General features: G+C 47.9%; 1 protein-coding gene across 3 annotated transcripts in view; it reads left to right on the top strand.

The window, feature by feature from the left end:
* The window catches only part of VPS8 (VPS8 subunit of CORVET complex), a 2,529,257-nt gene that overhangs the window by 214,670 nt on the left and 2,290,069 nt on the right, over positions 1-24,518 (top strand). For all 3 annotated transcript variants that reach the window (XM_069615741.1, XM_069615740.1, XM_069615739.1), the window contains exon 5: positions 4,149-4,181. In XM_069615741.1, coding sequence (XP_069471842.1) covers positions 4,149-4,181 — 33 coding nt within the window. The remainder of the gene's footprint in view (positions 1-4,148; positions 4,182-24,518) is intronic.

Below are 24,518 nucleotides of genomic sequence, written 5' to 3' on the forward strand. Positions count from 1 at the left end.
GGGCCTGTGATGGAGCTTACCAGAAAATGAACAAGTCGGAAACAGACTAAAACAAGAGGAATGCCAGAGAAGGAGAATGAGTGATCGGGAGAGGGCAGAGGGCTCACTTGCTATACACCAGAGCAGAATATCCTCGAAAGCAGCAAAGAACAGTCCTTTCAGGTAGTCTCACCAGCTCGCAACAGGATACCTTGATAGTTCAGCTGGGGAAGCTCAGAGAAGTGCAGGATGAATTTGGGCCATTCCACTAGGGTGAAGAGCTGCTTGTCAGCAGTCTGGCAGATGTTGGTCACCGGGTCTTTGGGAGAACTGCCGCCTCTCCCAGACCCATCAATGTTCTGATCGGACTTCTGCTCCACCGTGAATGAGAATCATATAAGTAAGATGGATTGAAAATGTAGAGACTAGGAAGTTGAGGTTGTACCCCTAGACAAGGCTCGGGGAAACAGATTAATCTTTCGCGGATAGATATAATTCTGCCAGACAGCAAATCTGTTTGGATATCTACTATGCAAGACTCTCTGCCTTGATCTTGGGGTCAAACAGGCTGGTCTAAACTCCTCTGAACTTCTGTGCAAAATCCTGGGGTACATGTCCCATACATGCTGGAAGTGCTACACCATCTGGAGGTTTTCATATCAACTAATGCAAATCTCTGATATGCCCACTGGGCTCGTTGAAGGGGAGAGGGGTGCAGGTTCTCCCGGAGGTGGGACAATGCTGGGTGGTGGAGTCCTTTCAGTACCTAGGGGTCCAAGCCCACCACAGTGTAGAGAAAACATTCCATTATAATGTGGGGAGGGCGCTTATGGCAATAGAAGATGGGAAAATATTCTGGAATCGGCTGCCTTTGCCTAATGGGTAAAATCGCACTTTGCAAAATGGTCATACTCCTCAGGTTTCTATATTTTTGGGAAACTATTCCATATATGGCCAGAGCACCCTTCTTCCGATTGCTAGATAGAAGAATAGCAAAATTGTTATGGGGCGGAAAGAGGCACAGAGTGTCACTGGCTACATTACATAGGAGGCAAGAGGAGGGGGGCTATTGCTTCCAGACTATGAATTGTACTTTCTGACAGCCCAACCGCTGCACGCTACTAAATGGGACGACAAGGGAGAGGGCATAGATAGATGGTCAATGGGAAAACCCAAGAAATATTACACAGGGTTAGAGGCGCTATGGAGGACAAGAGGGGAGGGGAGGGGTCTTGTCTGAGCGAAACAGTTAGACTGGCCTGAAAAGGATGCAGACCACTTAAGATTGGGATAGGATACAGCCCGGAGACGCCTTTGACGATAAAGTAGCTGAGATTATGAGGGACATCGAAGATGCGAAATGTGCTTGAGGGGGGTGAAAGACACGCAGGGAACTCTGCTACCCTTCTGCACATGGGCGGAACAACACCAAATACCCATGGGTTGTTGGCGGCTAAGTGGGCGGGAATACCTAAGGAAATCCCAACCACCCCTGTTCTACAGGCAATACTTAATGCAGGCAATGAGAGGGGGGGCATCTCCAAATTGTACCTTGCATTGCAGAGTAGTAGAGTCCTCCCGCAACTTAACATTAAGGAAAAGTGGGAACGGGACCTTGGAATCATTTTTGAGGGCTCGGAGTGGTGTAAAATATGTAAGACTGTGAGAAAAGTCTCCAGGAATGTGAGGTTCTAGCTCGTCCAGTTCAATTTCTTACATGGTACCTATCTCACGCCCCAAAAACTAAATATGATGCACTGGAGCACTGACACTAAGGCCTGCGATGTGGTCAACATGCGGCCGGTTTTTGGCACGTCATATGGGTATGCCCAGTAATTGCAGATTACTGGCAAGGGGTAATGTTGAAGGTTAATGCATTGTTGGTATGTCAGATGGACTGCTCTCCTAAAGTATGTTTTCTTGGGCTTATGCCTGGAGGGAATCGGAGAAGCCAAAGAAAGAGAATGGCTGCGCTCCTGCTGGTTCTTGTGATTGTGTTAGCAATCACATGGAAATGCCCCAGGGGTCATACCTTGGTGCAGTGGGTGGAAGCAGAGCAGGGGATAGTGCAGGCATTGGGGAGCAAAGAGGGGGAAGAAAGTAAAAGGCTTGCTTGAAATATCATGTGGAACGATCTGCGATCCTCCCCGAACGATCTACCTCCCTGAAGAAGTTAGGGGAAAACAGGACTAGAGTTGGGAAGAAGATTGAGGGGATTAGGAGAGTGGGTAAGAGAGGAGGAAAGGGGACAAGCAATTATGCCAACGCAGGATGGGACTATATGACCGAGCAAAGACAATCCTTGAGACACAGGAACTGGATTGAGTGGAACCTGACCTACGATAGAACTGTACAAAGGAAGCAGGGCTTACTGGACATGGAGTTCGACCTTGGATGGGGATGGGGGGTGGGCTGAGAGGGGTTTAATGTTATGCTCTTATCTGTTATAAAACCACAATAAAATGTTTTACATTTTTAAAAAGAACTCCTCTGAACTTTAATGCAAACTACTAGAATCTACAAACACCTTTTATCTACGGGTAGCATTTGTCATTGTTAAGGCCAGATGCAATCACTTAATTTTAAGCAGCACTCCTAAACGATTTGGAGATGAGAGGTTTTAAAATATTATGAAGTTCTTCTATTGACTGTTTGTTTAAAGCAGCATGTTGGTGTGACACAGACCTTGAAAATAATCCAGCTGGGAAACTGCCCAGGATATTAACAGAGCTTCAACCCAGCAACCCAGAAGGAGGAGCTAGGATTTTAAGCCCCTTCCCAAGTAAATATTCTTGCATTGTCTGACTTGATTTTAAGGAGTTGCTAGTGTTGAGACTGATGAAAAATAGCACAGAAGGGAGGAAACGCATGTTTCTGTTACAAGTATAAAATAATAGTATTGCTGTGAACTTTCCAGTTTGTGTCTTTTCTCATTCGTCAATCTTTTAAATTGGGGTGAGTGAGCACAGCCTGTTCCTATGAGTTCTTAGTTATTCTTGTTTTATTTTAGTTATTTGGTCCTGTCGCTAGATGATACCCCATTTGCACAAGCAAATGTGGCCGCCAACAGTACATCACTGCTCTCATGCACTTTTCCTGCTTCCTCCCACTAACGCAACCTCCCCTCCTCTTTCAGAGCCGCCAGAGTGCCAAGGGACCACTCCAGTGGTGATAGTGCGCGGTACAAATGTCCTTTAACATTAACACAATGGAGTGATACATACATTTCGCCAAGTGTTTGCCTGAATGTGATGTCTCAGACAGCTAGAAGGACCTGTGTGGAAATCAACTATTTTTTCTCTAGGGTTTCTGTTATGTTAATCCTTCTTGGTGTACGAAAATAATAATTCATCAAGTTGTTTTTAAAGTTTCTTGCAAAGTAATATTTATTCCATGAAAAAAGGATTAAGAGAAGTGCCTGTTGCAAATTCTGTACATTGCATTTCGGTCATTAGTGACCATCTTCAGGGACTATTTCTAAATAGAAAAAAATATATACAGAAAACCATGTTCAAAGATTTATATACTGCAGCACAGTGGTAATCTTAATATTTTGCATATTAATTTACATCAGAATTGTACATTTATATTTACCAGGCTTCTCATGTCTTCACTTGCTAATAGCAAAAGGTTTGACTCTTTCAATCTTATACCCTCAATGTTTCTGTAATATAACAGTGGGTTGATGATCATCCAGTTCCTCTAAACCACCTAGGTTAACATGTAGACACATTGCTTCAATATAGAATTCAAACTAGTGTCCTACCTTAATAGTTCTTTATTCATATATACTTGTGGTCCTAGGTCAGGGACCTGCATGTTAAAATATTAGCTGCTTTCAGAAGATGTCCACTTATAGAATTTGAGAAGACAAAGATTGCCTAATATCTGCAAGGGATTAATTTAATCTAAATAAGGATTCAATTTACTTCATTATTTTGTAGCATTTCACCTGGAGGGTGATTCTTAAAATTATGATTTCTGCGCTCTTCTTGTAAAATGATATGCTGTCTGTCATTTTAAGCAAAAGCAAATGCAGCTATGACCACCAAGAAGAGGCAATGAGAAACCAGATGCCAAAGAATTGTTTGTGGAATCCACCAACAAAAACGCTGCTTTACTTGTATCACTAAAGGTAACTCTGACTTAAGTTTCTCTTTATCTTTTAGGAAAAGGTGGATGCTGGTTTACCAACAGCCATAGTAAGTATGCATTCATGTTATGGTTTTTTAAACCCCAGCTAGCATGCTCAATGTATGGTCTATTTCAGAAATCAAATAGTCAAAATGTTCTGACTTGATTACATAGATCACAGAGCAAAATCAAGTATTTCCAGAGAAAACGTTTTTTGGGTGCAGGAGCCTATTTTCTTCTTCGATGATTTCATACAGACACTGTGTTGGCACTGTAAAGACGATTTAGTCTTTCTGGCAGAGAAATTCACATTTCTCCTTTGTGGCCAAGGAAAATGTTTGCCAGAAAAGGCCATTTCTTATCATGATGAGAAAATCTACCTGACGCATGGCTTATATAGCCATGCATGATGTCTGTCACTTTGCCAGTAGGCGTCTCATCCTGCAACAGGAATCCTGAACATTGCATGCCATGTCCACAACACAAGTGGGCAGACTAGACTTGTCTCGGGCACAAAAGCATTCTAGTACATGTCATAGCTATAGCATTGGGGTCCAGGGGTTAATATCTGTGGTTACAAGGAATGACGAGACCCATGATGGTTGCTATATTTTATTTTAACAGAAAAACAAGCCTATGTGTCCTTAACTCTAATGGGGTTTCCCTGCCTAAACTAAAGGAACTTGGGTGCTCTTCAGGAAGTCTGTTAGTCCAAATCAAAAGGCACAGTCCCAGTCAAAAAGGCTGCATTGCTACCCCTGTCACTACAACAAAATACTATAAAGTTCTGCTCCTGCTCGTAGTCCAGGAGAATAACTCCCTTCTCCTTGATGAAAAGCACCCCAAAGTCGGGGGCGTGGCTAGGCAGCACACCATGCGGTCGTGCTTCCCTTGAGCTCCATGCCACGGCGCCCAAGTCAAGTAATTTCCTCCTTGTAACGGAAGAATTTTCGCCCGAGGAACAAGAGAAATGAAGATGAAATGGTGGGGCGACTTTTGCTGAGCTCGGAGCCCCCGAACTCCCGCCTGCAGACTTATTTTGAGGGAAGAAACTCGCCGGCGAGAGATCCCAAAATGGCGGCGCGCGCCACCCCGATTAGCTCCTGAGACGGGGAGCCCTGCGTTGAACTACGCTGAGTCCTTTGCAGCAGATCGAGGGACCTGCTGGCGGAACACTGGGTGAGCGGAGTCGGTGAGGCCAATTGTAAAGGAAGAGAAGCAGCAACTGGGAAACCTTCGGCCGGGAGGAGGAGCGGCGCATTCAGCCCGCGCTACCTTCCCGGCAGCCGTTGAACCTCTGGATGCGGGGGGGGTAGAGTGACTGAAGAAAAGTGAACCCCGCAGAACCCCAGCCACGCCAGAAACTCGACGCCTGCTTGGCGGCCTGCCCTGGGGGTGCAGAGCGTGAAACGCACCGGAGAAGAGAAGCGGCAGCATTGCGACAGGGACCCGCCGAGCTGCCCTGCCGAGAGCGAACCCGATGGCTGGTGGTTTACGGCCTGAAAGGAGGAGACTTCCGGAGGGGAGGTGAGTCGCGTGCCCCTCTGGCCCCAATTGCAGTAAGGCTCCGATTCTGCCGGCCCTGGGGTGCTGCATTCCGGGTGGTGTGGGGGGCTGGAGACCGCGCCTTGAAGGGCTCCTTCCCATCACGGAGGATCGCGAAGTCAGTGGCCCGTGAGAGGCCTGGGGGACTGCCGCGGCACGCTGGATTGAGGGGGAGGAGGCCCTGTCTAAGCTGCTGGCTGAACCCGGGGGGCGGCGTGGAGGCTGGGAGGGGAGCTTTTGCCGCCTCGTCGGCCCCAGGCGTTCTTTGGAGCCAGAGATACATAACACGAACAACCTCAACAATAAAGAGAGAACTCTGGAGGGCAGCTCCACCAGCCGAAGACGGGCACCTCATCATATAATTCAAACCTCACACACCCTGGAGGGTTCCTACGAACAATAAAACCCACGTTGGGATCCCCTGCACACCTTGCCCTTGGGTAACACCCGGGGGCTTTGAGAAGGCAAAAAGGCGACATCGACAACCTTGTCTAGGAATGCCCAAAACAATCGATAAAAAGAAGTCACACAACATTCAGGCCTATTTAAAACCACAACTTGAAGACCCACTCCACACAAGCTCCACCACGGCCGAGATTCACCCGCTCCCTCCCCCGAAGCGGCCTGCCAACATGGCTGTATCTAAAGAAGATCTGGAGAAAATGTTTAAGTTATTCAAACAGGGCATCACCCAAGAAATAAAACAAGAGATCAAAACCTCCAAGGACTCCCTGGCCCAATCATTGGCAGATCTTACATCCCATCTTGGGGGATTGGAGTCCAGAGTCAACGATCTGGAGAATGTAACTTGTGTACAATCTCATGACAGCGACGCATTAGCGGGAAGAGTACAGGCCATTGATGAGCACCTCGAAGAGATTTGGGCAAAACAGGCCGACTTAGAAAATAGATCACGGAGAAATAATGTACGCCTACGGGGGATCCCCCGGAAGATTCCGGATCGGGACTTAGCTGAATATGTGGAGACGTTCTTCAGAGCCCTCTTAGAGCTGCCACCAAGCAAGGGCTTGAAGCTAGACAGAACACATCAGGTGTACTCTTCGGCCCAGATGAAGAAAAACCTAACTCCAGATGTGCTCACTCGAGCGCACTTTTATCGCCAAAAAGAGGATATTGTGGCTGCAGCCAGGGATTCAGATTCAATACAGTTTCAGGGCACGGAGATCAAACTGTTCCTGGACCTGGTTCCTTACACGCTGGCGCGCAGACGGTGACTACAGAGAGCGACATCCTGGCTGAGGGACCGGAAAATCCGCTACCGCTGGGGGTTTCCATGTAAGTTGATGTTTGAACTCCATAACCAACATCACATAATCTCCTCAGAAGAAGAAGCGAAAGGATTAATGAGTGAGGCACCACCTGAAGAGGGAGCCCCCAATCCGCGATCGCAGGAAGAGAATGGCTCCGCCTCATGCATCCCACCAAAAGCTAGACAGGGAAGGTCCCCGCGTCGACCGCGGCACACCACGACCCCCGGTCGCCGAATCCGACCTGGAGAAAGCACCTGAAGGCCCGGAAGAGGCTTCACCTCCAGTATCATCGGCGGGGGAGAGCTGGGCAGCGACCTGAACAGTTTAAGGGTGCGAGTTGGAAAGTTCTCCGAGGAGAGATGCTCACCTTTTGGACCCCCTTTGGGCATTAAGGAACACCCAGGGAAGGTGGTTGGTTTGGCAGGACGGGGACTTCTGGACAATTTGGAAATCTTTCTCTGTTTTGGAAGAGCATCTGGGAACCTCTCGCTGGAAGTTTAAACTGAAGCAGCAGCAAAAGCCTAACACAGCGCAGCTACAGGCTATGAAGGGCTTGGGCGTTCATGTGCCCCCCCCCTTTGTTCTCATGTTTAGACTAGCTTGAATTCGGGCTTGAAAATTCTGTTTAATGAGTTGACATGGGCGTCGGAATGGATGGCGCCCGACAGGTTTCGTATTAGGTATAAATTACCTTGGGGACCAAGGATAATGCAATTCTTGGGGAAAGTAATGTGCTTATTGGTTATTACTTGTTTCTATTATAATTCTTCTTTTGATTTTTGTGTGTATACCCCCACCCCGAAGTTGGTAAGGGGGCATTATGCGTTGAGTCACCACAATATTCAGCCACGTTACATTGCAAGGTTCAACCCAGGAAGTTACACCTGTACAGATTTGGTCAAGAGTCGCTGCGTAAGGCAAAATCTTGTGCGAATACACCATGGCAACCCCTAGCTATAAATTAATCTCACTCAATGTGCAGGGGTTAAATTCCCTCCTGAAACGCAAAGCCCTCTTCCACAGACTAAAATCCCTAGATGCATCATTTGTTTCTCCAAGAGACCCATTTACAACCAGCAGATGAATTCCACCTAAACGATCAGCTCTATCCCATCAAATTTTTCGCCTCTAGCGGGATGAAAAAACGAGGGGTTGCCATCCTGGTGCACAAGGGGATTTCATTTAAAACCCAGGGAGTGGTCCAAGATGAGGAGGGGAGATTCTTGTTGATTTATGCCATGCTAGATGGCCATAAAGTCACACTGATCTCCATTTATGACCCCAATACTAACCAAACCCAATTCTTCTCGAAGGTGTCTAAAGCTGTATTTGATCATGCCGAGGGGGAATTGATTTTAGGAGGGGATTTCAATGCCGTGGTCAAACCCTTAGTCGACCAAACCTTACCGCCAACAGCAAATGATGGGAACAACTTTAAGGCTGTCACCTCCCTTTTGAAAGACCACTCCTTGATTGAGGTATGGAGATACTGCCACCAGGAAGAAAGGGATTACACATTTTTCAGCTGTCCATGGGGGATTTTCAAGGCTAGACATGTTTTTTATATATGATTCAATATGTGCTGGAAGTGAACATACTCCCCGAAGCGCTAGCAGATCACTCCCCGGTCCTATTGGACATAACCCCCCTCAGACCGGTCCCTCTTAGGAAACTTGCTTGGAAGCTAAATGACTTCCTGTTAGATGACCCAGCGATCTGCGCCCACATTAGAAAAAATATGGAAGCATACTTCAGCGAGAATGACACAGGAGATGTGAACTGGGGTACGATTTGGGATGCGAGTAAAGCAGTACTCGGGGGCCATTTAATAGAACAGGCAACACAACGAGGGAGAGCTAGGAGACTATTGAGCGAACAACTAGAAGGGGAAGTACTTCGACTTGAAGAAGCACACAAGAAAAAACCCTCTCGGCGCGCACTAAGGGACCTGAGGATGGCAAAAAAGGCTCTAGATGCACACTATATGGGAAGGGCGGCTTATGGTATGATGCGCACCAAACAATTTCTTTTACACAAAAGGAAACAAAGCTAACAAATTACTGGCAGCTAAACTAGGTAAACAAACTAAACAAAATAGGATAGATTTCCTGCAAGATAAATCAGGCAAAGGCACATACTCTGAGGAGGGCAAATGCCGCATTACAGAAGAATTTTTTAGGGAGCATACAAGCTCACACAAGGGAGACCCGTGGGCTGTTAAAGAGTTTATATCCAAGGCAGAGCTTCCACAACTGCCACAATCCTCCTTAGAAGTCTTAGACGCCCCAATATCGGCGGAGGAAGTCGAATTCGCCATCATAACTCTCCCTATTGGCAAAGCTCTGGGCCCAGACGGATTCACAAACAAATTTTAAAAAACGTTCGCAAAAGAACTCATACCGCACCTCACAAATTTGTTCAACATCCTGTGGGAAACTGGATCTGTCACTCAATCCATGGCTGAATCAAATACTACCCTACTTCTGAAACCCGGAAAAGATCCAGCAGATTGTGCTTCCTACCAGCCCATAGCTTTGCTCAATATTGATGCCAAGTTGTTTAGCAAAATCATAGCACAGCGTTTGAGATACACATTACCTACACTAATAGATAGGGATCAGACAGGATTTATTCAGGGACGATCGGCCCATGATAATATCCGGAGAGCAATAGATTTAATAGCCCTAGCCCCCTCTATACAAGGCCCCCTTTCTTCGCTCTCCCTAGACGCCCACTGGGCCTTCGACAGCATGTCATGGGACTACGTGCTCCTGGTATTGAAGAGTTTTGGTTTCAGCCCACTTTTCTCCAAATTGGTCTTGGCCAACTTCCAGATCCCCTCTACTCGAATACGAGTCAATGCCCAATGGACATCACAGATACGGCTTGGCAAAGGAATGAGGCAGGGGTGCCCCCTATCGCCTTTGGTTTTCGCTTTAGCCATGGAACCTTTAGCCCAACACATCCGTCTTCATCCTGAAATTCAAGGGTTCGAGGTGGGAGGCCAAAACCACAAAGTGGCGCTATATGCAGACGACGTGCTTTGTTTCCTGAGAGAGAGGCCCAGACCTCGGTCCCTCCGCTCATGGAACTGTTGGGAAAGTTTACGCAGATAGCGGGCTTCACAATAAATATGGCCAAGTCAAAAGGTCTGAAACACCAGAGGCACTAAGCGTCCTACAGAACACCTTTTCTCTTAGTTGGGGAAAACTCCAAAATAACATACCTTGGGGTGCAGCTAACCCCAATATATGCGGGACTAGCGAGAGCCAATATCCATCCCCTGATAAAAGATGCGAAGGATTCGATGCTAAAATGGGCTCCGCAGGAGATATCTTGGTTGGGGCATGTAATAGCCATTAAAATGACTTTACTACCCCGATTGCTTTACACATTTCAGGCACTCCCAGTTCACATCCCTGAACGAGAGCTACACAACTTGCAGAAAGAAATAGGTAGATTTATTTGGCAGCGTAAAACACCCAGAATGCAGCGCAGGATCCTCACCAGAAGTAGGCAATTGGGAGGCTTGGGGCTCCCCTCGATCGTAAGATATTATAGAGCAGTGCAAATTGCTCCCATCGTTAGTTGGGCACCCCAAGTAGATCCCCCCCCAAATGAGTAGACATTCGCCGGGCATCCTCTCTCCCACCTCCCCTTTTTGCGACGGGAAACACTGGGTTCTCGGAGGCCCTCTAACCCCGATTACGCAGAACCCACTGTTCACCCCAGGGCTCCAACATAGATCATATCTTAACTGGTCGGGAGCGGGGACCCTAAGACTACAGGAGTTGTATAGCGATAATGACCCCCTAACTTTCACCCAGTGCAAAAAAAAATTCAACCTCGCAGAGACAGAGCTATTCAGATACATACAACTCGGACACTGGGTCACTAACCCGACTGTTAAAAAGGCGGCCACCAGACATCCCACAGGCCTAGAAATAACGGTCGCGGAGGGACAACGCTTACACAAAGTGGCAACCTGCAATCGCCTGCTAGAGAATGTCCCGGAGGAAGAAAAACTGTCTTACATGGTGGCGTGGGAGAAGGAGCAAGGGAGAGAGATAGCTCCAGAATCATGGCGGAAAATCTGGGATAGAGCGCATAGGTCCTCTAGATGCAGAACTATTAGGGAGTGCGCGCTTAAGATATGTTATCTATGGTACTTCACGCCGCAGAGACTGCATGCAATGAATGTAGATTACCCTGATGATTGCTGGCATGGCTGCGGAGCTAAGGGAGATCTGGGGCACATGTGGTGGCATTGTCCGATCATTCAATCCTTCTGGCTAGAGATCGGGTCCAAAATTAAGGATATCTGTGGCACTCTTCTCCCCTTGGACCCACTAATAATGGTATTGGGGGATTCCACAGACGATGGATCTTACCCACAATCTGGTCCCAGAGCACGACTAATCACACAATTATTAATGGCGGCCCGCCTCAGGCGCGCTCGATTCTGGAAACAGCGGGAGGGTCCCCATATCTCACATTGGTGGGTCAAAGTCTGGGATATTCTGGGAATAGAGAAACTAACGGCTGCTATCGAAAACGGAATGGGCAAATTTCAGAGCGTCTGGGGCCCATTCTTGGACCATGTGGAGGAAAAGGAACACATGTTCTTTCAATCCAAACTGGTTAAATTCTTCCTTCAACCCTGAACATGCCGGGGACAAGGGGTAGACCTACAGGTTTGTGGGCAAGAGAAGGGGGATCCTGAGGGATACTGAGGACAATACCTGGAACTAATGATGGACCCGAGGAAGGGAGTAATCTTAACTGAACCGATCCGCATCTAACGGTGACTCCGGTGAAGGTGGTGACTTAAATGAATATTGTGGTATTTTTTTTTTTCTCCTCTCCTTTTCTTTAACCAAGCACGCTACGGAACACAAAGCTGTAATATCAGACCCCAAAGGACACCTATGATACACATTTATTAACAAGAATCATAAAGATGTGAAAATGAAATGTTAATGCATTGCAATGAACTAATTGAAGATGAATGAACAGTGACAAACGTTGATCATTATGAACTTTATGAATTGAGTAAGTGATTCTAAGGACAGGCGCCAGTGGGGCGGCTGACCGATGCCTTGTTTTAATCAACCTAAATTGCCACTGACTTGGTTTATTAATGAATTCAATGTTTTGATGTGTCAATAAAAAAGGTTTTGACAAAAATAAAAAAAGAAAAGCACCCCAAAGTCTCCCAGGCTGTTCAAAGCAAATGTTCCATGAAACTTCTGAGCTTTTTAAAATCCAACAAAAGAAAACGAGCAGTTCTACAGCATCCACATTGGGCTAGGAGAATGACTTCCTTCTCCTAGCTGGTTCCCCAATGTCTCTCACAGTTTTCAATAATATTTGTAACTCCTTCGCTGAGGTTTTCACAAACTCGCCTTTCTGTACATTCCTTGTTCTGCCCCCACTGGACTGACGAAGATGCTCCTGGAGTCCGTCTCGACTCTCCTGCACCACACGCTTGTGGAACTGTCACAGGAATTGTTTTACAAAGTGGTTCACCGCTCTATCTGCTTCTCCAGAGTTCAGTCCTATACTTTCCCTGCCCCCTCTCAGACTTTTATTTGTTCCTGTTACCTTCTCTGGGGGAACTCTTCACTGGTTTCGCCAGGGTTCAGGGGTCCATTCTTTCTAACTCAACTTCTTCCTTCACATTTCTTCTCTGTTCTGTTTCTCTCTGCCGCCATTTACTGCTGGCAGTATCGGCATGATTGTCGGACCCCTCCCTCCACCTATGACAGGTTGTGCCACCACCTTTGAGTCTCTTCAAGTTCATTACGCCGGTTTCCCAACCTACTCATTTGATGCTTCTCTTCAGCTTTGGACACGTCCCTTGCTGCAGTCTCCCAAAGCCCGGGTTCAGCTTTAAGGGCTTTGATGTAGCCCACTTGATCACTGGCTTCTCCTTTTGAATATATCACAGCTTTCAGCTTACCAGAACCACACAGGCCATTGTAGGATGTGTCAGGATGAAGAACCCTGTCTTTCTTTCCCGTTTAGTTTAAATAGCAGGGACGGCCCCAGCAAAACGCCAGCCCAATTGACAGCAGCTGATCTAACCTTGGTCCCGCTTGATTGTAGCATTCTCAAGCTCTTCTTCGTCCCTGTACCTATGACATCAGGATGGTCCAAGGTGTCAAAATAACGCATAGTTCCGGACGTGAGCTTGTGTAGAAGATTCAGGCATTACCATCAGCATACAGCGCTCGGGTTTAAAGGGGCCGTGCCTCCCAATTGTGTCCTTGTCTCCAGGAGAATAGTCCCTCTGCATGAGATCCTCCCACATGTAACCCCCCCCCCCCAGAGGACTATTGCAGCCTCGCCTCTCTAGCTTCAAGGAAAGGGGTTCTCCCCTGGGGAGAAATTACGCTTTCTGAAAGATCATCACAAATCTGTGCATGGGAAATGAACATATGCAAGAGCTGTTGGTTAAATACCCCCCCCCCCCACCAATGATATCCTAATATTAATCACTATCCCCGTGAATTATACAAAATGTTTCTGTGATTGGCCAAGAAAGGATGAAACACACCCATAGCGTACAGCTACCACAAAAAAAAGGCGCACATTAAACAACGGAAATGTCTTCTACAATACATTAGACATTTAATTAAATCTAAGTCTTCCAGTTTTCCGTTTTTTTACACATAAATACAGGCATAAATCACTCTGTTTTCTTTTAGCATTTATTTGTAAAAAGCAGATAAAATTAGAAATTAAGGTCTCTTCTTTAGGTCTCTAGGTTGTCAATCATGCCTTTCAGTCCAATGTCTGTTGAAAAGTAACATAAAGGAGAGGCTTTAAAAAATGAATTTATTTCCCTTTAAAGATGTTGAAATGGCTGCACAGATTTTTTTCGGTCGGCAACAATATCAGGCCATTTGTTTTTAAGGTGAAAACTGATTGTGGCTAGATGCGGAAGAGCCTAGCATTGCATTACAGTTATCCAGTCACTATGTCTTCTCATTTTAATATATATATAGAAAAATGCTAGTTGTAACCTTTCTTTACGCAGGAACAAATACATTTGCATAAATACAAATAATATTAGCAAAATATAAATACAGATGGAAATGTTGACAAAATAAATACCATAAAACCAGAAGCCTTAAATATGAGCTAAGTGACTGCTGTTCTTTTCAAGCTTTAAACACTGTGTATAATATTTACTTAAAACTTACTGAGGGGGAGCACCTTGGTAGCCTAGGGGAACTGGCTAAGGCGTAACTTAACCCTTTACCCACTATATAGTTTGATCCCTCTTACGCAGCCTGTTCTCATAGAAGAAAGACAAACTACGGCACAATGATTGTACCATCTGTCAATTTTAGCTTTTAAATGTCACTCTCATTAGATGACCACTGCTCTTTACCTTTGTTTTAGACATCCACCTATTACTCATGCTGACTATGCTTTGTGTATTAGGCATGTTGTTTCTACTTTCTTCTGTCAAATAACCTCCACCATTCTCTTGATTTTATTGACTTTTTTGGTATGCCGCAATAATATAAACACTATACAGTAAGTACCTGTTCATGGGGAATGTTGATTTTTTTAGATTTATGTAATTGGAGTTGATTCATACTGGTGCCTGCATATTAACCCTTTCAATATCTTGATTTGATTTGTTTTAACCCCTCCCACCTTTGCTCCAGTGTCCTTTGGCAGTAGAATGTCCAAATGCTGCTCTTTTGCCCCTTCCCCAAAGCAGATGAAAAGGGAGGTTTCCTAGGTCTGGCTCCTACCAGGGAGAGTGGAACTGCCCTCCTGGTAATTTGGCGAGGTCCCCCAACCGGGCCTGAGCAAGCTCCTTATTGTGCACGCTTGTAAAAAGGTTAAGGAACAAAGAGTGGAACTTGTCTGACAATGCCAACGTTGTGCTTCTTTCCACTAGGAGGCTGCCCATCAATGCCTGCAGGTGGTGTGGGTTTTTGTTTTAGTGCTAAGGAAATGTTCTGAATCATGTGTTTTGTCAGACCACTTCGGTTCTGGATTTTCTTCTGTCTTTGGCCATCAGGACCTTAGGATTGGTACTATTAAGGGTACCTAGCTGCTATTTAGGTTTTCAAAGGATTCCTGAACAGGGCCCTATATTTTCGATTCCCACCATTATTCAGTTCTTAAGGGGAATGATTCATTTGTTTTCATTATGCCTATTTGTTGTTCCTGCATGGTATTTGAACCTTGTTTTGACTTCTCTTATGGCTACACCATTTGAGCCCTATAATTGTTTCCCTTTGGGGGTGATCACCCTTAAGGTGATTTTTCTTTTTTTCTGGTGCCCATCAAATCTGCTAAATGAGTGAGTGAGCGAGCTCATGGCTCTCTTGATAAAGCCTTCCTACCCAGTTTTCTCAAGGAGTAAGTGACTTGGAAGGTGAGGCGATCCTTTCTTTTCAAGGTATATAGGGCCTTCACTTGTCACAGATGATCCATCTTCCTGTCATCTATCTTTATCAGCTTCCTTCTAAGATATGTGACAGGTTGTAAGGGGGCGGAAACCCTTATCTGCAGAAGGTTGGAGGGGTAAGGAGAAATCCAACAATAGCCCTCACCCTTGCAACGGAACAGCTAGAGAGGACTCCAGGACCTATCCCCTTCCCCTGTGCCAGATTGCAGTATTGAGGGGAGCTAAGAGCTATTTAGCTCCCGCTTCTAGCTTAAGAGAGCCTAGTTAGCTTCAAAACAACAGCTACCGGGAGCTAATTTTGGCTCCCTAGGCCAATTGTTGCCTTACAAACATGCATATGTGACATTCATTTTGAGTATTTGAGAATGCTAATAAAGAAGAATTAGGGCACATCTAGTACGCATTTAAACATAATGCACCATACATAATGGCCAAAGATTTAAGTGTTCATCTCATGCGGAAGTTAAATCCACAGTGCGCCTGGTACCTGCTCCTGGTTCCCCAGCGGTAGCTCCTGCCTACTGGGTGATACCGATGACTCAGGAGCTGGTTTTAGATCCTGCTCATCAAATCTTAATTTTGAACCCTGCAGTACTGTAACTCCGGCCATGCCTCCTCACCCATGTGCTCGCCAGATGATCTCTTTTCCTTGCAGTACTCAAGAAGTGCCAAAGAAGACACAGAGAAACCAGTTGAGGGACAGAGACCCACAAATAATACTGAGAATTGTGACTCAAACCAGGCAAGTCATTGTCGAACAACCCGTACAAGAGAGGGAGAGGGAGGGAGGGAGAGAGAGAGAGAGAGAGAGAGAGAGCGCGAGAGAGAGCGAGAGAGAGCGAGCGAGTGAGAGAGAGAGAGACAGAGGTTGGAGAAGGACGCCAGCCTGTATTTTATTCAGAAAAAACACACATGGCCAACCAAAGCACAGCAGCCCTCTGCTTATACAGTGGTCCTCCGCTTATACAGACTGACTCCCTAGACCACTGGGTACAAAGAGGGGAAAAGGGACCGTCCCTCTCCAACAAACTTAGCAATGGGCACCAGAAAACCGGCTTCCAACACACGAAGCATGAACAGTATACTTCCAACTCCGCAATCTTCTTTGATTTAATCTAAATATTTCCTACTAAAAGTGGGCAAGAACCCATCTGAGTTTAAGGCCTGCAGCTAGTTTCTCAGGTCAGTGCCCGTTTTAGCTTGGGACCCGTGTGAGCGGGTCTGCGTCATCTAGCAGCGCTCGAGGCAATTGGAATAGGGTTAGTGTGCTTCCCACCAGCCATCTTCCCTTCTCTGCCTTTTACTTTTTTAATGTCATCTCCCTCTGTTTCCCTGATGCCTCCTTTCCCTACCGCTACCTCTCCTGTGCTGTTCTCATTACACTGCCAAACATTTTATTTCATTGTGGATTTTCATTGCTGTGCCAAAGATAAATCTAGGTGGTTTTCAATTGCACTATCAAAGTTCAATCTGTGTCTTTTCCATTGCTGTGCCAAAGTCAAATCTATGTGTTTTTCTATGCACTGCCAAAAGTTTACTCTAGGTGGTTCTCCAGTTCACTGTCAAATTGTGATTCCATGTGGTACTCATCATTTGGAAATAGTTGAATCTACCTGCTTTTGACAGTTCTCCCAAAGTTGAATCCAATTGGCTTCCATTACCTTGCCAAATCTGAATTCGAAAGAGACTATCACTGCACACAGAAATGACTCTCTGTAAGCATTTGCATTGTGTTAAGTTCACGCCCAGTTGCGCAAACAAATAGGAATTTGTGTAAACATTTTGTCGCTGTTATATTTTCTCCAACAGGGGAGCTCAGAGATTGACAGTGTGTCGTTTTTTCATTCCTCGCCTTAAAATGCTGGCTCCAGACATACCACACCCCACCATTTTCTCCCCTCTCTCTGCAACCCCACACCCCATGTGCACCCCACATTCCCCCAATAATAAGGCGACTCAGGCAGCTCATTGGCGCGCCAGTCTCTAGAACCCCATCAGTACACATCAGCCCACGACTCGCACAACTCACCCTGCCCGTCCGAATTCACCCTCGACCCTTCTCACCTACTCCCCATACCTCTACAGGAATAAGACGGCTTGGGCAGCTTGCTGGCATGCCACCCTTCTGAACCCCCTCTTTGCACTCCAGCCTACATCTCACACCATAAATCATCCACCCTCTTTCCCCTCCCACAGCAATGTTGCACCGCCCCTCGGCTTCCTCCATCTCCCCCACTGCACCTCCTCGGACATTCATCACTGAAAACTTGTTTACTGATGACTTCAATCCTTGTGCACACAAAGCCTTTCAACCTAGCTACTCCCTGCTCGTACATAACAAGCCCAGCAGAGCAGGGTGGGAGGCCTGGGGGGGAGGGGTCTAGCCATCCTCCACAAACGCCTGTCAGTAATATCCACTGAGCATCTACCTTGTGGCACTGAATGCAAATCTATTCTCGCAAAGTCCACCTCAACCCTTCCTCCTCAGTTTCCTTCTGCTCTGTACGCCACCCGGCTCTGACTGGAATTTCAGACTCCCTCTCAGCCACACTGATCCAGTACCCCTCGCTCACTCTACTAGGAGATTTCAACATTTGCTTTGTCGTTCCTGCCAACCCCTTGACCCGCTCCCTCACTGCCAGTCTGGAAGCTCTCGGCCTAACACAACTGATTTCCGACCCTACCTACATTGCAGGGTACACCCTCAATGCACTATTCTGCACATTGGACCTAGTCTCAGCACTCCTGCCTCACCCCCTCATCTGGACTGATCACCACGCTATACTCTTCTCGGTTCGGCACCACTCCCCCACCCCACTTCTCTTCAACTCCTCCCCCGGCCCCTCCACCCTCTCTCTCTGGAATAAAATCATCATTATCCACCCAGACCTGGCCAATTCCCTACTACTCGCAATCCATTATCTTTTTTGCAAGGAAGGGCACCCCTCCATTGACCTCTTGGACCAATGGCTTGCCAAAGCTGTGACCTTCATACCTCCCAGTGATCAAGTCCACACCCCAAGTGGTACATCCCTTCCCTCAAAGCTCTCAAATCCTTCAAGCATCGCCTATAGCGAACTTAGAGGACCAACCTCACTCCACAAAACAATACGGCCTTCGCAAGACTGAACAGCTGACGGGCCCTGCATGATTTTTCCAAAACCTAAAGTGACGCTTCTAGTGAAGCAGTCTTTCCTACCCAAGGTGATCTGTGAATTTCACCTTACCCAATCAATACAGTTTCCAGCTTTCTTTCCACACCTTTGCCTGTCCAAGGCAAAGGAGAGGTTACACATTGACTTGATCTAAAAAGGGCAATTAACCAGTACATATCTAGTTCAGAGTACCACCCTTTGGACAGACAGTTGTTTGTGGACTATGGTCTCCATCCAGGGGGCTGGCTGTGACCAAACAGACCATCTCCATAAGGATTCCGGCATGCATTTGGATTTGCTCAAACTCGCTGCAGACAACTCCTCCAGAGGAAATTGTGGCGCTCTGAAATACAGGTGGTGCGCTACGACCGCTTTCATGGTGGTGGGAGTGTGCCCATTTGGTAAAACATAACTGCTTAGAGTCTGGTAGTGCCATAGTGCAAAATACTTCCCCCTGTCCTGGTACATCCCTCAGACTCCCTCCCTTCTGCCTTTGTTTTTGATCTTGCAATGCAAATTGGAGTTGCAAAGGCTTTTGAGGCGGACCCTGGCACATTTTGGGCAGGAATGATAACTTAATTTTGGTAATTAGTCCTCGTTGGAGTGTGGGTGGGCAGGGCCTGATGGTTGCAGTGCTCACCTATATATCGTTTCATGAAGGGCTCTAAACTATTGGAGGCAAAAATGTACTTGACTAGAAAAAAAGGAACGGTCCCCCCCCCCCCATGCTTGCCATTTTAATGGTGTAAAGATGGTCTGAGACTGTTTTTTTGTGTCTAGGAGCTCCAGTACGTAGGGGAAAATGACAGGAATGTGAAATCTAGTCCCCTTCTATTGCATTCATTTTCTATGCATCCTTTTGAAACTGCAATTTGAAATGCAATTTTACCTGATTATCCAATACAGACGGACAGAAGACGTCCTTCTCCAGCATGTGGTCTGGCATGCATTCACATATTCGTGAATATTCCCCATCGTCAGGCTGGGAATCCTCAATAAAAGAAAAAAGTTTCACTTTCACTTAAAAACTGTCTTTCTCCTTTAAACCAATCACTGAGCTCTGGGTCATACTGCCCCCAGCCAATGAATGCCCTCTCCCTAACCCCCTCCTCTGGCAGCCATCTTCAGATTTTTACTGCACGTTCAAGTATTGGGAGACCTTGTGTTTTGCTCCGACAGCTTTTCTACCTTTTCACTCTTTTTTTCGTTAAAAAGTTCCTATTTTTGTCAAATAGAGCATGTGTGCTCTTCGTTTCTTTGACTGGCAAACAGGGATCAGTTGTTGGCGTCTTTCAGCACCCCCCAAGGGCAAGAATCGTTGAGTTTCATCGAAGATTCCAGAAGGCCACCAGGCCTACACCGCACGACAGACCATGTCAGAGGAAAAGAAAGGCAGAGGTTCCCTCTTTAAGCTCTGCTCCAGCTGCAGATTGCGGAATGTGTTTGTGGAGGACAAACGCTCCCAGTGCCTCTGTCTCCACCTGAATCACAAGGAAGCGGATTATGAGATCTGCCTGGGTTTCACTAAGCACACCGTCAAGAATCAGCACAGTAGATTGGCAGCGTGGCTCAACGCCAAGCCCTCTACCTCATGTGGCAAACAGGAGCATGCCTCACCCAGTACCGGCCGGTCTGAGAAGCGGCCTTCTAAGTCTTTTGAGGGCGCTCCATCCGTTGGGCCCAAGACTAGGCCAAGTACCGCATGGCTGTTTCCGTCAGGGTCGCCACGCAAGCGGGACCCGCAACCAGTAGGGCGCGCTCATCTTCACTGTCTGCCTCCATCTCAAGTCATCGCTCCAGCTTCTCCTCAAACAGGAAATCGGCTAACCCATGGAAGCTGCAGGAAAAGCCACAGAAGACCAAGTCGCAGGGTAAGAGGTCCAACCTATGCTTGAAGGCCCAGGTGGTCCAGGCAAAGTCGTCCTCGACAATCGAGCTGGTGGCTGCGGCCCTCTCGAACACGAAAGGGCCTGACTCATTATCAAGAATATGTTGCCCCCGGCTTTGCCCGCGCAGCACACCGCAACACAGCCTATGCTCTCGCCTCTAACTCCACCTCCACAGCAGCCCATTACGGAGGCTCCAGCAGCCCCGGTGCAGGTGCAAAAACACCACAACGGAAGCACTGCGAAAGGATGCTGGCGTCACGCCCCGGCCCCCTGGAGGAAAGATGACCAGCAGGACAAAGACGAGGAGGAGCAAGACACCTCTTCCTCAGCAAAAGCCTTCCATGACAGGATTGCTGGCCTGTCGGAATACCTGGGCATTAACCAGCCCCAGAAGGAGCTTCCTGAGGCAGGAGTTCTGGTGGAGGTCCTAAGCATCGGGGCAGAGGCGAGGTCTGGCATCCCCCTACAGAAGGATGTGCAGGCCTTGGCCAAGAAGGGGTGGCTCACGCCACACTCCACGCAACCCGTTAACAAAAAGCTGGATGCTAAATTCAGGCAGGCCGAAGGGAACAGCATGCTGCTCTCGACACACCCGCAACCTCTATCGGTTATCGCTGCCGCATTCATGTATGCCAAGCCCCAGGAGTCCTCCCATGACAGCCCTCTTAAACAAGGAAGTAAAGACTCTTGAATCATATGGCAAGGTGGTCTACTCTAATGCTGGTACACCTCAGGCCCGCCAATGCAGACGCCATGTTGGCTGCGGCTAATCGTGTGTGGAGGGAAAATACTTCCTGCTTGACATCCCAAAGAGAAAAGCAAGCCTCATTCAAAGCGGCAGTAGCTGAGGCGAAACTCGTAGCACAGAATATTATGGAGGCCATGATAGGCCACATCAACATGGCTAACAGAGCGATCTGTTTGCCAATGGACATGAGGCGCATGGCCTGGCTTAAGGCTACCAGTTTCAACCCGGATGTCTGGGATAGAATCCTGGACCTTCCCTTCGAAGGGGGTGATCTTTTCCACTCCACAACTGATGAAGAGCTGGACAAGAAGAAGAGCAGCTCCCAGACACCCAAGTCGCCAGCAGCAAAGCCTTTCTCACATGAACAGTCTCGCTCAGACAATGGGTGATCTTTTGGTGGTTTCTTCTGGTTCCAGGACCGCAAACCCATGCAGCCCGATAGGTTTCCCAGTCGGCACAGGCAAAAACACCACAGTGCCTCAAATAAGGGGTTCTTCCAGTCCCCCTCCTACTCATCAGCCTCTGACCAGAAGAAACAATGACAATTCTTTTCAGGTCCACAGCACCCAGTTGCGGGCTGCACAATCAGACTTGGCATACGCATTGGTCATCTCAGTGGTGTCCGGGGGCTTCTGGTTACCTCTTCCTTCTCCTGAGTTCTCCTCTCCCACAGATCGCTACACCATCGCTGGTAGCAGAGATTCGCTCTCTTGTAGAGAGCGAGGCGGTAGAGGAGCCCCCCGCCCCCGGGCTTTTACTCTTAAATCTTTGCTATTCAAAAGAAGAACCAGGCAGGCCTGCCAGTGGTGTTGGATTCGTCTTCACTGAATCTTATCTTTACCTACTCCTGCAGAAGTATAAGACTGTGATGCCAGTGCTCATAATAGCCAAGACACTGTGTTGGGGAGACTGGACGTGCTCCCTGGACCTGAAGGGCACGTTCCTATTGTGTAGCCTCACTGGGCCTTCCTCATGATCCGGGTCATGGGCCTGCATTTCCAGTACAAGGTTCTGTCCTTTAGGTTAAATTCAGCTCTGAGAGTCTTCATGAGACTCATGAATGTGGTAGCAGCTCTCCTCACGTGAGAGGGGCTGCATGTCTATCCGTATCTCGACGACTGTTTAGTCAGGGCCGCGTCTCCGGAGCAGGTTCGAGCCTTAGCAGACAGGCTCATCTCCACCCTATTCGACCTGGGGTTTTCAATCAACTACCACAAATCTCAGCTCATCCCTACTCAGACGCTAGTGTTTCTGGGCTGGTTGTGGGACATACAGCAGCAGTTGGTATTCCCCACAGTGGACAAGGTTACAGCAATTCAGACTGCCTTCTCCCATTTACGCAGCAGGTCAATCACCACGGCCTCGTGGTATCAACACCTTCTGGGCATTATGGCAACATGCCTCCTGGCGATCCCGTACAACAGACTCTGCATGAGGGGGCATCAGTTGCATTTTGCAGTTTCCTGGGATCAGGAGTCGGGCTATCAGGGGGCCCAGGTCTCTATCCCGCAACATCTGGACCACGATCTCAAATGGTGGCAGCAGGAGGAGAACATCTTGGTGGGCAGGCCGTTCCGTCCACCCACCATAGAGTACACCATTACTACGGATTCCTCCCTAAATGGGTGGGGAGCTACTCTGGGAACGCACTCGATGCATGGGCTTTGGACCCAGACTGACCGAATCACATCAGCTGGCTGGAACTTATGCCAGTCTGGTTGGCCCTCGAGTCCTTTCTCCCTACCCTCAAGAGCAGGTCTGTGTGCAATCAGACAGCCAACACAACCTGCATGTACTATATCAACAAACGGGGGGGCACCAGATCCCTGCAGCTGTGCTTGTTGACCCTGGAGACCTGGCAATGAGTCATCAGTCAGGAGGTGTGAATCTCAGCGGCTCACCTTCCGGGAGAATACAACCTGAAGCAGCCAGACTCAGTTGTCTGTCTGCTGACAATTACGAGTGGCAGCTGAATGGGAAAGTGCCCCAGGGAGTGTTCAACAAATGGGGCCACCCCACCACAGACCTATTTGTGACAGTACACAACCGGACGTCTCAGCAATTCGTGTCCTGGGGAGGGAGGGAATGCAACTCTTTAGGGGACGCTTTCCAGATACCCTGAGACGGAATGTGGGCGAATGCATTCCCACCCACACCGCTAGTTCACAAGGTGGTGAGCAAGATCAGGAACTCCAGCAACTTGAAGATAATCCTCCCTAGTTCTCGGACCTGTGGCAGCTGTCAACCCAGCTGGAGATGGTGCTGCCCCTCAGGAAAGGCCCTCTACTAGCGCAGCAGGGCGGCGCATTGCTACATCCCTTCCCGGAGAGACTAGCCCTAGCGGCTTGGTTCCTGAGCAGCTAACGCTCCAGTACCGTCAGTTGTCTAGCGACAATCTGGAGATCATCCAAAGTGCCAGAAGTCAGGCTACTGGCAAGCAGTGCAAAAGCAAGTGGACAAGATTCTGCTTTTGGGCTAAGGAAAAGGGGATGAATCCGCTGACGTGCACCCTGGACCAAGTCTCATCATTCCCGGCTTATCTGTCATGATGCCTACCCCCGGGGATCCAGATCAAGTCCAGCAACCCCGGAAGCAGGCATCAAGTTATTCCAAGCAAGCCCAACAACCCCTGCTAGGGGCTATTTGGGTGCAGTCCTGGCGTCTATGGCACCAGGCTCATATGGAGAGCCAGGCTCATAGATTAAAACTTACCTGATGCAGACCATGCTGCAAACTTATCTGATGCATACCATGCTGCAAGAGCTCCAAGCCAAAAGAGGCTTGGAAGGGACTACTTTACCTAGGGACTATTTTTTTACTTGGGTGGGGTCGAGGAGGAATACTTACCTGGGACTACTTTGGAGGCTATTTAAACCACGCCCGAAGAGCAGCACACGCTTCGCGTTATTCTGCATCCAGCAGCGTAACGCTCACCGTGCCTGCAAGTCTGCATCCAGTCGTCTGCCACGCCCGCCTCGAGTCTGGAGCTCCTAGAAAGAGGGAGAAAGAAGGAGAAAAGGTTAGAACAAGAGCAATACCTTTTGATCCTTACCTGAATTCCTGATCCACCGCGCCTTCGAGCTGGAAAAAAGAAGTTATTTTATGCGCGTCGCCTCGCCTGCTGCAGCGCCGCGCTGAACTCACCGGCCTTCGCAGCATCTTCACTATCCACTGCATCCTTCTGCATGTTCCCGCCACACTCCAGCAACTAAGGGGAACACAAGAACAGCAAGGTGAGCCAAGGAAATAAACGGAGGAAATATTAGTTACCCCCCCATAGACTTACCTGATTTTACCGCCGGGAGTACTATTCCTCTTCACGGGTCGACGCAGCCTCCACCGCATCTTCGCCGCACCCCG

Source organism: Ambystoma mexicanum, chromosome 9 (genome assembly GCF_040938575.1).
Source record: "Ambystoma mexicanum isolate Mex_15411 chromosome 9, UKY_AmexF1_1, whole genome shotgun sequence".
Lineage (NCBI taxonomy): Eukaryota > Metazoa > Chordata > Amphibia > Caudata > Ambystomatidae > Ambystoma > Ambystoma mexicanum.